Source organism: Ambystoma mexicanum, chromosome 1q, assembly GCF_040938575.1.
Source record: "Ambystoma mexicanum isolate Mex_15411 chromosome 1q, UKY_AmexF1_1, whole genome shotgun sequence".
Lineage (NCBI taxonomy): Eukaryota > Metazoa > Chordata > Amphibia > Caudata > Ambystomatidae > Ambystoma > Ambystoma mexicanum.
Genome location: NC_090922.1, coordinates 1,276,458,372 through 1,276,472,583, shown reverse-complemented (window position 1 = coordinate 1,276,472,583; position 14,212 = coordinate 1,276,458,372). Strand labels below are relative to the sequence as shown.

General features: G+C 42.9%; 1 protein-coding gene across 17 annotated transcripts in view; it reads right to left on the bottom strand.

Annotated features, from left to right (window-relative positions):
- Positions 1-14,212, bottom strand: part of DAB1 (DAB adaptor protein 1) — a 4,845,894-nt gene that overhangs the window by 260,099 nt on the left and 4,571,583 nt on the right. For all 17 annotated transcript variants that reach the window (XM_069642094.1, XM_069642098.1, XM_069642099.1 and 14 more), the window contains one exon: positions 11,686-11,817. In XM_069642094.1, the coding sequence (XP_069498195.1) occupies positions 11,686-11,817 (132 nt within the window). The remainder of the gene's footprint in view (positions 1-11,685; positions 11,818-14,212) is intronic.

Sequence of the window (14,212 nt, the reverse complement as noted above, 5' to 3'; positions counted from 1 at the left end):
CAGCATAATACAAGGGAAGGAAGCAGGAAGCCAAGAAAGCCAACATTAGTATAAGACTTAACTGCAGCTCCTTGCAGCCCCCTCTAGTCGGGCCACTGTAGCACCATTTTCGTTCCTCATATCCACTGTGCGTTCCGAAGGAAAATGTCTCTTTAAAGGAAGTCAGCACAGCTACAGTGTTCAGCCACACCTCCACTCCACAAACACAGAAGAAAGACTTCCACAGTAGGACCACTTTCGATCCACTTATCCGCACCACATTCCACTGGGAAATGTCTCTTTGAAGGCAGTCAGAAAAGCTCAGGTGTTCATCCAGACCTCCACCGTACAAACCCGGAAGGAAAACTTCCATCGTAGGACCACTTTGAATCCACTTATCCGTTTGTTGTTTCTCTTTTTGATTTTTTGCAGCTTTAGTCTGACTAGGTCCTGCCTTTGTGTGGAGCATTAGCTGCCAGCAACGGTGGCCTTGTTGGATAGGTAGGTTTGAGAATGTGAAGTGATGGCTATGTACTTGATTGTACCTGTTCTTGAAGGCAACGTGTTATTGTTGGAGCAGCCAGAGTAGTTTGAATAGGTGTAACGTGCTCAAATTGCCAGCAGGTGTTGATGAGGGGGTCTGTAGCATAGTGGACACTTAACCATTAAGCCGGGTGGAGATGGGCAGGCCATTGTCTGGCTGGGAAATAATAAGAGCCTGTATTGTGGATTAGATGTTATTGTCAGGAAGGAAGTTATTGATTTTATGAAAACGAGAGAGTTTGGTACTAAGCTCTCTGGGTTTTCTTTATTATGTGCATTATGGAGAAGAGATGATTGTCAATGTAAAATCCCAGGAACCTGGCACATGGTGTCAGTAATGGGGCGAAGCACGCTAAGTTCCTGGAAAACAGCCAAATCTGGAGTAAGTCTGTTTGGTTTTATAGGAGGGGGGCAAAAATGGTTTAGCAGGGCTGTGTTTGAAATATGTTCTGGAGATGCAGGTTTGTGTCAGGGTGAGGCAGGCCTTCAGCTGATGGATGTCTTTGATGGAGGTGATTTTGAGGGAGAGTGTAGTATAATCTGTGCATTGGTGGATGTAGATGTTGAGACTAACAGGGAGGGATTTCAGGGGCTTCCGTTAGAGGATGAAGATCAACAGTAAGAGGATCGATCTTTGTTAGACCCCATAGGTGACAGGTAGAGGGATATTTTGAAGGTATTATAATGCATGAACTGATGAGAACTGATGGGATTCATCTATGTCTGAGGTGAACCACTGCAGGACAGTTTCACTGATTCCCATGCGGTTGTGTAGTCATTGGGGCTTGACGATTTACTGTGTCAAAGGGTTCAGAAATATCAAGGAGTACCAGGAGGAATGGGTGACCATCACAAGGCTGCAAAGAGGATATTCTAGCACGTGGATGGTGGTTTTCTCCATGATGCATCCAGAATGGTTGAAGGAGATTGTTGGCGTCAATGTGTGCTTGATGTTGGGAGGCTACTGCTCTTTCTCGGATCTTGCCAAGAAAGTCAGTGGGGACTTTGTTGAGGATTGAGTCTGGCATGATGTCAACAAAGTGGAAGGTAGCTTTGAATGATGCTACGGTGTTCGTCAGATCCTTCATGGCGTATGTCAACATTTTCCAAAGTGGGATGTGTAGGGCAGTGTGTATTTAATGGGGTTGTCATCAATCTTTTGGCAGAGCTTCTTTTTAATAAAGACGTTGTTGACGGCTGTGGATTTCTCAGTGGAATGATAGACTTGAGAATCAGGGAGAAATGTAATGGCTTCAGCACACTGAGCACGTTACAGGCAGGACAATGAAGTAGAGTGCAGATTTTAGGTTGCCACATGAGTGCAGACAAAACTGGCCGACCTGCTTGGGAAAAAATAAGAGGTAGCCAGTGCCCCTCTGGCCTTCCACATATTAATATGAATGCCAACCCATAAGTCCTGCAGGGATAGAGTTTGTTAGTGTTCCTTAGAAGCCTCTTTGACTGTTATGTCAGTGTGAAAAAGCACTCTATAAAACTGCTTGCTCACCATATGAGGATACTATGCAGATGCTTAACACGTAGGACAAAGAGCTGCCACCAATGAAGGCAAACATGGAAATGCTAGAATGCTACGGTGCAGCTTTAGTACCCAGGGTACTTTATGCCGCCACTACATCCGTGTAAGCACTTGCAGAAACCTTAAATACCTTTGGGCCTGCTTCACAGAAGAGTTTGATAATGGCGAAATCCCATTGGAAACCGCTCTGTGAATCAGGCGTTTGGGGCCAGTAGATAGTTTACTCATGATAAAAAGTTGTCTTACTAAGCAAAGCTCTATATAGAAACCGAGGATAGCCATACACATTATTTCCAAACAGAAGATTTTCATCCAAGGATTAGTAAACTTCACTTGTATCTCTTGAAATTACTCTTATGAAAACGGGGAAGGAGACAAATATTTCCGGTGAAGGTTCCAGTGTGCTTTGTATGCAATCAAAGAGCATTTTTCAAAGAAAAATGGTCACAGCTCTTTATATTATCTGTGATAAAAGGGCTATATTATTGAATCACACGTACATGGTGCACACAGCGGTTGGTTCTCGTTTCATTGTTCACAGCACTCATGCGAACATTAAGACGTTTGTAACATTGGACCATATGTACTTATGCAAACAGCCTCTGAACTTGGACGTGAGGATACAGATGACTGTGCACTTGCTCAGTTCCCATTGCACAGACATCCTAGACGTAGGGCCTCTTTAAGGGTCTGGCAGTTAACCCTGGCAGTGAAACTGGCTGGTTGCTGCCGGACCCGTAAAAAATTAACAGAGCCTAACTTCCCAGTAACACCGGGGTATTATGATATGGTAATTTTGTAAGTCCCCATAGGACTCCATGAGAATGGGGACTACGGAAGCACTAGCACCGTTAACAATGGTGCCAGTGCTTCCGTGAAACTCTGCGGGCGGGTGATCACACACTCACCCGTAGAGTCGTACTGTGCCCTGTCCAGTAACAATGGTGCCAGTAGGTTTACCGGCACCGTTGTTACCGGACTGGCATGGTTATAATGAGGCCCATAGTTATAGATATAGAATTGCAGAAAAAAAGAATATGTATACAGATTGAATATACACACTTGATAAGAGGGGGGTGCGTATATCTTCAACATGAAAGTCAATGGGCCTCATTACAAGCATGCCGGTCGGGTAACAACAGTGCCGGTAAGCTACCAGCACCATTGCGACCGGACTGGCATACTCCGAGTTCTGTGAGTGGCTACCTTTCATCCCACCAGGTCTGACCTGATGGGTGGAACGGCACCCGCTGGCAGGCCTTGACGGATGCACCGGCACCTTTCGTAAATGGTGCCGGTGCATCCGTGCTCCCCTTTCCCATTGATTCCAAAGGGGCTCGAAATGGAATGGGGAGAAATATTTTCCTGCGCCCGGCAATGGGCAATTACCGGGACCACCAGGGCTGTAATGCCCCGGTAAGACCCCATTGCCATGTGCCGGAAAAAAAATTACTCCGGCGGCAGCCGTGCCGTTTTTGCCGGCACGGCTACCGCCGGACACATAATGAGGCTCAATGATATAACGTATGTTGAATGTTCTCATTAGGACAGTAGAATATCACAAAAATTAAAAAAAATATATAATAAATTGTTTTTTTCTGACCTTTTGTTTCACTAAGCATATGTAGAAGACATAATTACTCCACACTGTTCACTGAATAATACAACAGTAATGCGAGAGCTCAGAAAAATGTAAATATGAAACTTACATCTATTAATTGTGCGGCTAACATGTCCTCTGCAACATCAAATCCACATTGTTCTATAAAACGGGTTGTTTAAAAATAAATTATGCTAAATATGATTGTCAAAAATGGAGAGATGATTTTCGTTCATCTATTGATGTTCTAAATGCCTGCAAATGAAACAGGAGATTATGCAAGTGAGCAATTTAGTTGCGATGTTTTGAGGCCTTCATAAAAGAGGAAGGTTATTATGATTCGATGAGAAATAAAAGAACGGCAAAGTGATGAACAGAATTACAAGAAATGGGGTGCAATGGACCATTTCATAATGAGAGCAGATTTCTTTTTGGGAAAATACCTTTTGGTCATCGAGAAATGTAATGAGCATATCAGGTTGTGCACAGACAGTGCACCTTGCTATATGAAACAATAATTCGGCAATAATACTGGGAGTGGAGGCAGTAAAGGAGCCATTACCAACCAATGCCACATGCACCTGCCTGGATTATTTTCATTGGAACCCGAAATCATGCCTGTTGTGAGAATGGATTTTTTTTTTTTTAAATAATTTGCCCCGGTACGGAAAATATAGCTCTCAGAAGAGTTTCCTCACTATTTTCCTGATGGGCGGTTTGTTATGGTGGAGGCATGGTTGGAGGAGGCGAATAAATGACGTGTGTGTCGAGATAAGCTTTATATTTGTGTTTCAAGAGAGCAGGGGGTGGGGTCCAGGATAGGCTAAAGTGGAGGGAGCGAGAGGAGGCAACTGGAGCAGCTGATAGATTTCTGGAACACATGCCTTTATCTTCGGATACAGTACCAAATTGATTGGCTGCTCCATGATAACCAGTGTTAATACAGATTAAATACATATGTATTTCTTTAATATTCTCAATCTATCTCCTTTAAACACACATAAACATTCAATACATAGTTTGATTTTATGTTGATGACTTGCCTTGCATTCATGATGTGAGAGCCTTGTTTAAGATGCCATGAAAGCAAACCACTTGATTTGAAATTGTCAGGTGAATTATTGCTCAACTCGAATATCATCCATAACCTCTCCACATTAAACAAATGTTATCATTACAACAAAACCCCAAATACGTACGTTTTAGTAAGTATCTATTCCCATACAGTATATTTCTTTCCTCCGAATATATCCCTACGGAACACTTGCCTGACCATAAACCCCTCTCTCCTTCTTTAACCTATCACCATCCTGCCAACGCAAAAATGTGATTTTTGTGGGAGGAAGTAGCAGAGATTCCAGGCGGTAGGTGATACACCAATGAGCCTCCCTCTCTTGAAGTGAGTGGATGAAACGTGCAATCAGGTAACACGTGGGAGGAAAAGCAGAGAGTCCCTTTGGGCAATCTGTGCAAGACTCATACTTGAGCAATGTATTTGTGGGCTGACGTAGACGATATTCTGGTAGGCATGTGAAACACAAGTCAATGTCCATCCCTTGAAGTGAGTGGATACAATATGTGTATTTGGGTGAAACCTGGGAGGATCAGCACGAGGAGCAGATAATCTCTAAGTTAAATCTGTGTAAGAGCCCCACTTGCATGCATTATTAGTAGGAGAAAGTAGCAGAGGTTCGTGAGGGGAGAGTGATAGAGTCAGTGGGACTCATTATAAGTTTGCCCGTCCAGTAACTACGGTACCGGTAAGCTTGCTGGTACCATAGTTACCGGACCGGCAAACTACGAGTTCTGCTCGCGGTTGCCTTTTTGACGGCCACCCGTGCGCAGACCATGTCGGATGCTCCCTTACCATTCACAATGGTGCCGGTGCAGCTGGCCTCCCCATTCCCATTGAACCCTATGGGAGTGGGAAGCATTTCTTTCCAGTGCCCGGGAATGGGCAATTACCGGAGTCATAATGAGGCCCAGTGAGTGAACGACAATATGTAAGCTCACAACCGAGCTAAAAGCAGGGAGAAACATTCTGCTCTTGGTCTTGCTGTATGCACTGGGGATGTGACAGTTGCATATGGCCAATTGAAGTTGGACAGGCAATTTACACACTGCAATGCCATTAATTAAAACATTAATGAATTAATCTTCTATAATGCACTTAGCACCAGGACCAGATTCTAAGCACAGGACTGGATTTGCACCTCTGATGCTCAGTGTTGTCTTGCTTCTAAGACAAGGGCATTGCTTGAGGTATTCTCTCAGCCTGCCATCACAGATGACTGCAACACTCACAGCAGAGCTGAGGTATTTTTGGCACAGTGTCAATGCCAGCTGCTGCCATTGTCTGCTCTGTGCTACACCATTTGATAAGGCCAGCAAGTGAATATCCATCACAATGCATCGCTAAGTGAGGCCCTTCCTGAGCTAAGCCTCCCCAACATGGAGAGTGCAAATGTGTTACAGCTGGTGACGGACCAGCTTTTAACCTTGTGTGGTGATTCACAAGTAGCTGTATTTAAAGGTAACCTTGGGTACGCGCTGGATTCATTTGTGGACCCACGTTTCATGGTTTAAGTGGACGCATTTATCTGCATGTGTCAGGAAGGAGGTCTCACAGCAAACATTACAAGGAGACACTGTGGAGATGTGCAAGGATGCACAGGAACCTGGAAGAAAATGAATCAGCAGAAGGATTGCCAACTAGATTGGGACTGTCAAGCCCAAGAGGAGAGTGCAGACAGGTTGCAATGGTAGTACATCAGTGGCTCCTGTCTGTCGAATGCGTTATGAGCACTGAGGACACAGCCTCCATGGAGGCGATGGTCTGGGAAGGCTTCTTAAAAACAGATAGGTATTCAGCATGAATAGACAGCAGACCATCAGCTGCAGTTAATGTTGATGATTATTTACAAGACACTTCACCTTTTGGAAGGGGCGATGACCCAGTACAGTATCTGTACACAAAAGGATCCAAATATCCAGAAGCACTCGTCACTTATTGTTGAATCACTTAGCTGCATCCTGGTAAAACTGCTATCTGAGGGAGATTTTTCTGTTATCGCCTCTATGATCTATTAGTGCAGAAGAATCCTCACAGTGATGGAGGTTGACCAACTATCATTTACAAAAAAATAACCGTCACTTTATTGTGAAAGTCTACGAAATGACATGTGAAAAAAACCAACAATCCAGCTCAAACGATGACAAAGATGTGTTTCCAAGTACAAGTCAGACACCAGAAGGTGGATGGGGGATGTGGGGGAGGGTTGAGAAATGGAAAACTATAGTAGTGACTGATAAGGACTGACCAGTTTACTATTAACATACATATACCAACAATGTTTTTGAATCCTAATAGTGTATGTCATGATTACGAGCACCAATTTACAAACGTTCTCCATCTCTTATACATTACACAACCCTTAAAAGTTCTTGGGGGGCCCTCCAACAGAGTTATCCCAAACCATATATTTCTCTGACTCTTTTAAAGGTTTCATCTAACCATTAAAGTGCTCAGGCTCACACAAAGGTCACTGCCACATGCCATTGTTGGCAAACTCTCACAGAGACTGTTGTCACAAACCAGAGTTCAAAAACTCTTCCACAGACCACTGCCACTCCCACATTTAGAGAGTGTCCCTGTGAGGCCAGTCTCACCCCCATGACTACCTCATTCTTTCTTCCCCGCAGAGCGACCTCCAGAAGGAAAAGATGGTACACTTATACGGTTTATAGTGATAACATCGAAAAATAAAATCTCTAAAAAAAAAAAGGTCCAAAAAAAAAAGTCGAATTTTATTTTTATGCCGTTTTTTATTCGAAATGGGGGGGTTCCCCCCAACCACCCTATTTTTTTTTACCCATTTATTTTTAATCCTGGACCCCAAAATAAATATATAATTAAAAAAACAGTAATTCGACTTTTTTTTCAAGATTTTTTTTCAACCTTATTGTCATTCGAGATTTTTTTTTCGAGATTTTGACCGACCACCCACTTATACAACTCAACAGTAGGTATAACTACTGTGGAGTCTGACATTTGCCATTGAAAGGAATGAATGCCTACAAGCCTCATCATCCAGGCACAGGGACTCTGCCCAAATACAGACACTGACATTGATATGCTCCACCCAACTGATTGGACATGCTTGGTCGATATGGTAGAGGTCTTGACTTCCAGCAGCACCTGAGCTTCTGTTGCCCCCTCTGCAATAGCAGATGCAGGTGAGACTCCTCCATTACCCCCTCCACAATTCCCTCCACTTCCTCCTAACAGTCAGATCCATCACAAGCTGTAGCAGCACCACAGGCTGGTCCTCCCCTGAGACTCCTCCTAAAGGACCCCGCCCCCTTCAGCATCCATACCCTGCTCAATGGAGTCCACCTCTTCAACAGCAATAACACTCACCCAGACAAAAGCAATTCCACTATATTCATGCTCTGGTGTTCTTGCTGCTACTGCCCCCTCAAACCAAATGTGGTACATGCCTATGTCCTTCCACTCAGCCTGCATGCCCTCCTTATCTTCACATACTGAGCCTTTGAGGTTGGAATTCACAAGAGGCCCTACCTCAATTGAAGCCTCCATTGCAAATCCTGTCTCCCTTTCATTTGTGCTTGGAGTCAAATCTGTAGGCCCTCCTTCTCTTACACTCGTTCTCCTGAGGCTAACCCCAATGCCTGAGCAGACACGGTCGCTGATTCAGAATACCAGCTAAACTGTGTCGAATGGGTCCATGAATTAGCATTAATTAACAGCATGAGGTTCCCACTCCTCATCAATAATGGGGGAATCCGTTTTCCTCCTGTAATGATAAATGCAGCTCCTCCTCCACTCCTTCCACTGTCTTCCTTCCCTAGTATTGCCAGCATTCCAAGCACCAGACCCCTCCTCAACAAAGTGAACAAGGAGAACCAAAATCATCCTAAGAACCCAAACTAGCTCCAAAGAACAAAAACACCCAGAAAATAAGCCAACTAAACACTACGCAACACTACACTACGTCATACCAACACAACAGCCGGTGGGGAGACAAAACAACAGCAAACACTCACGGGGAAACAAAAAATTGGGAAATATGTGTGTTTATTTTAGAGATAGAATCATGGACAAGAAAGATACATTTGGACGATTTCGAGTTTTATAAGTGAAAAAAAGTGACAACACGAAAGCGCAAAGTTTTCTTTATTCTTGTTTTTCAAGGAAGAAACTTACAAAACACTAAACAAATACTAAGATCACTAGCACAAAAATGGTCAATGAAAACACTTCTAAGAACAAAACACTACATTTTATCAAACACTTGACTAATAGGACTGTTCCTAAAACAGTTTTAAACAAAGCACTAAATCCCTGCCGTATGTGAGCCCGCTATGTGCAACAAATTCCCTCACAGCCTAGCAAATCCCATAAGGGAGAAGTAAAAGAGCTTGGCATTTTATGGAGCCTCGAACATGTTTAACCAACTTGCCAAATAAGCCAGAGATTTCACCCGATATGAGAGACTCCTGCTTCAAACATAAATAATTGAGACCTGGACAGCCACATTGAGTTTTACCTGGGATTCGACCATGCCAAAAATCTGCCGTATGAAGTTTGACAATGCTTAGAAGAGAATTATAGAACAAACAAGAAATAAGGCATTGTAAACTGAATGTATTAAACTAGATCTACATTTGATGAATCCTCTGATATTCAAGCATATTTTCAGACCTGCTGTGTTGGTCATCACCTCCAGATTCTTTTCCAAGATTTACCCTGTGTTGGAGGATTTAGAAAATGTGGGAGCCCCTCTAAAGTACACTGTTCTCTGGGGTGATTCTGACTCAGGAAGCTCTGAATTGGAGGATATCACACCAGTGCTTATTAGAATGAATGCAAGTCACTAACCTAGACTTATAAGCAGCTATTTGTTTCCGGAGGATAGCTCAGGGGCAACGTGCTCACCTTGGAAGCAAGACGACGCAGAGCACCAACGGATCGATCCCCGGGTTGGCGCTTATAAACCTCTGGGTATTAAGCGTGTTATAAATAACCTATCATATCATTTACCTATGTTATTTAATGGTATTTCTGTTCAACCTGACACATCTCTGTCAGAGAGGGCCTCATTAAGAAACGATGTTAATGGTAAAACATGAGGTGATCATTGTAATGTAACACCTAAATTGCACAAAAAGGACACATTTAATTTTCACTCAAGTGCAAAAGGACCCATGCAGTTTTTGACTTTTCCACAATACATTTGAAATGTAAAGTGTAAAGCACGGGCAAAATCGCTTTTCCACTATATTATATCATAACATGTGTGGAAAACGGTAACCGCCTTCCACAATGAACACTTGCGGGAGGGGTTTACAATCGATTTCTATGGAATCTGATTGCCTTCCCCAAGTGGTGCAGTGAGGCGGCGTGCATAGCAATTGAATGCATTACCACGAGCATGACATGACAACATATGCTTGCGTTAATACATTCACATTTGTCAGGTAAAGTGGAAAAAGTGGGCAGATATGTGAAATGTGTCCTGCACCGCAACGTCGCCTAACAAATTGTATCACATTCATGTGGATGGTTACACATTATGGTCAAATTGCACCACACTTTTACCCCCATTTTTATCAATCCACAAGTCCCCAAAAATGCTTAGATATTTTTAAAACCTCCTAATTTTTGAAATGCCACCAAATCATAAGTTAGGATCTCATTGGATATTTACAATTTTTACTAAGACGTACTGAATGGGGTAAATAACTAAGGTTTACCCTATGCAGTCTTTTCTGTGTACCCCATTCAATAATAAATCTAAAAGTCTAATACAAACTTCATACTGAATAAACATGTGACCTCTCAGGTGAGAGTGTTAAAACAAAACTCATTCTACAATTCAGGGCTCAAGGCGAGGGTACACGCGAGTGGACGCAGTCCACCAACTTTTTCACAGGGTGCACTCAGTCCCCCACAGCTAAAATGAGAAACTTTGAATGACCTCTTTGAATTTATGAAATAAATCCACCTTGCGATCATAGAGCACTCATCAGGCTTGCAGGCCGGACACTTCACTTCACCACTGCACTATATAAACTGATAAAAAATAAACTAAATGTGAAATGTTTCATTTCAGTACTGCAAGTTCCAGGGAAAACATGTGTATTGGTTATTGGAGTTTAAAACAGGCACACTTGTTAACGTTTTCAAGAACACTATTAGAAGAACATATCCTCTCTTGGCTTTGTGCGGGTGTTGATTTTATTAAAGGCAAGTGCCATTCGTCCTGTGCAATTTAGGTGGTTATGGAAAAACAATTTAAGGAAATGTGCATATTTCACCTTAATATGCACAATTCTGCCGATGTCGCTTTCCATTGCGTTTATTGATGAGTACCCCCACTTTAATTTTTAGGGCTTGATCCCTGTTCTACTAAGCACAGTTTACAGCGACCACAAAGACATTCTTAGGTATCAGGTAATAATATCGCCATATATATCGTCGCCGTAAATAATTTTGCTGGGAAAATGGCGTGGTGATATTATTTGGGTGACCATATATATGGCGACAGGGGCAAAAAAAAAAAAAAAAAAAGTTTGCGGGTTGCGGGGTGTCACCCGCATTTTCCATGCAATAATGTCGCCACATGGAACCCATTCTTATAAAAAAAATCTGAGGAAGGGTAAATTCCATTATACTAGAGCTATGCAAATGCAATTCTACATGCTCAAATGCCCTTTTACACATGCCCAAAATACATTCCGGCTGCCAAATATATTTGGTAGTGAGGCACACGGCCTCGATGTTGTCCAGTTGAACATGTCAGACAGATCATGTGCAAAACCTGCCATCATGCTATTCTATAATGATTTGCTTGACTAGTCCACCTGTCTGCATAAAACAAGCCTGGTAAGGTTCTAAAGTTTTGATCTAAGGATACAATGTGTTTCCATTAAATCAACATACAATACAGTACAGACAATTACACATTGTAACATTCACAGTAGTGTCAACCTATGTACTCACTGCTTGCGCTGTTTTTATTGCCACAAATCTATGGTTTCCTTCCTTTCCACACACATATCCAAAGGCTCTGTGATCCGTGATATCCTTGGCAATGTAGGAAATTTCATGAACTGCATGATGATTTTGTAGTACCTGTAACAGAGACAACATATGAGTTTTAATCATGTTCAACTTAATTTATGGTTATAACAATATATAATAAGTGATACCTTTGAAGATGTTTGTTAATGTTCTGCCTTAATGCAATATTATTAGACATGCCTACATTTGAAGAAATAGACACATCATCAATTTGTTATTAATGTGAAGAGCCTTTTACATGTGACATGGCATAAAAAGCATGTGTAAAGCATTTAAGGATACTCTGTATGTTCCACCAGATTTTCTTATGGAGCAGCGGCCGCATGGCGTGGAACTATGATTTCCACCCTCCACTGTGCTTCTCCACACAAATCTGCATAAATCACCTCCAGCGTCTATCCGGCAAACTATCAACAATCTCTATCACTCCTTTCCTGGGCAAACTCCTGGAAAAGCTGGCCATCTCCCAGCATACTCTCCATACTGAATCTGTTTGTTGTCTCCATGACCACCAGTCTTGCTTTACAGCAGCCAGCAGCATGGAAACTGCCCTCCTGAACTCCTGTGAAGACTTGCTCTCTAATCTCGACTCTAGCCTTCCTTCTGTCCTCATCCTTCTTGATCTATCCTCTGCTTTCGACATGGTCAAACACGCCATCCTGATCAATAATCTCTGTGACTACCTGGGCATCAGGGGTTATGCCCTAGCCTGGTTGACCTCCTGCCTCTCCAATCAACCCTCCCAGGTACAACTGTGGTCCTTTCTCTCCACCACCTCTCTCTCTCTTCATGTGGTGTTCCCCAGGGTTCTAACCTCTCACCCTGGTTCTTCAATCCTTACTTGGCACCTCTGGCCCACCACATCTCTACCTTCTCTCCTAACTTTCAGTGTTATGTGGATGACACTCAGCTCTCCTTCAGGCTCCCCTCTGCCTCCTCTCCTCTCTCGCTCATTCATGTCTATCTGTGATTCAGGAATGGTGTGCCTCCAACGATCTCTGCCTTAATGCCAGGAAGACTCAGGGGGTCATTTCGAATTTGGAGGCAGCCATGGTGCTATTAGCACCATGGCTGCCTCCAAACACGGGTCCGGGTCCGGTCAGTCGAAATGGGGACTATGCGGACCCAGTAAATCCCCATTTTGAAAACCATTCCCCATTCCCATTTTAACCCCCATAGAAAATTGCGGGCCCATTATTAGCTCCATGGTCCCTTAACGGGTCCCGCTAGGGACGGCTGGTCAGACCAGCCGGTCCTGGTGAGACCCGCTAATGGACGTCGGAATGTGGCGGTAGGGGGATAACGACACCGGCATCCTTACTGGTGCCGTTAACCCCCTACCGCCATACTCGGAATTACCCCCTGAGATGCTTCTCATTGGGATCCCTGCTCCCGCTTTCACTCTTTCACTCTGGCCACCCCCCTTGGGCCCTCTACCTGCACCGTCCTGCGTGGCAAAAATCATTGGTGTCATCTTCGATGACACCCTCTCCTTCGCTCCTCACATCACGGACATCTTTACTTGAGGTTTGCCTGTGCGGAACAGGCTAGTAAACAGAATTACCAGCATGTTAATTCCACACCAGAAAACTCATAATGAGGCCCTCAGACTTCGGACATCACATATAATCAAAATGAGTTAGTTCACTGGGATGATAAGTGGATAAGAACGGGACAGACAGATTTCATTCCATACCTTCTGAAGCTCTCACACTAGGGCAGGGAGAGTGACACATCCATGTAATGGCATAATTGAATCTGGTGCCAATCAACAACTATAGCTATTGTCCTCACCTTTCTTATGCATCTTTTCCTGGCCATAGAGCATTTGAGAGCCAATAACTATTATTTTTGAATATTTAGTAAGTCACAAAAATGCTAATATAAATAGTAAAGCTACACACATTTGAAGGACAAACACATTCCAAAATGCTATCATATTCAGATTGACGTTGCCAGCTGGAATTTGATGCTAGATGATTGATACTTGAGCCGTAATGGTTGCATATTGGTAATTTAAAAAGAAGTCTTCTGTTTTTCAGAAATGTGATGTTTCTATATTTAGCTTAAGTATTTATTTCTTGCAGTGGGTGCAAATTAATTCAGAACTGTGATAAAAGCTACATTAGGTGGTAGCGTGCAGAGATAAAATTAAACAAGTAGTCAAACAATTCAACAGTAACAGCAATTATTACGGACCCCTGTTGTGCTCAGAGACACATGTTCATCCTTTAAAACCTTTTAGTGTACATAATAAATTCTGTTTATTTGTTAACCCCCTCTAGCATTTTTGATCAGAAATAGCACAGAGATAACCGCATACATTGATCATCCAAAGGAAATTACAGGATGTAATTAGCATGTCTAAATGTTAGTGCAAAGGAAGAGGCCTCAAATGATTATATATATGCTCCAGCCATAACAGCAAGAGCTGATAGCTGTGTTT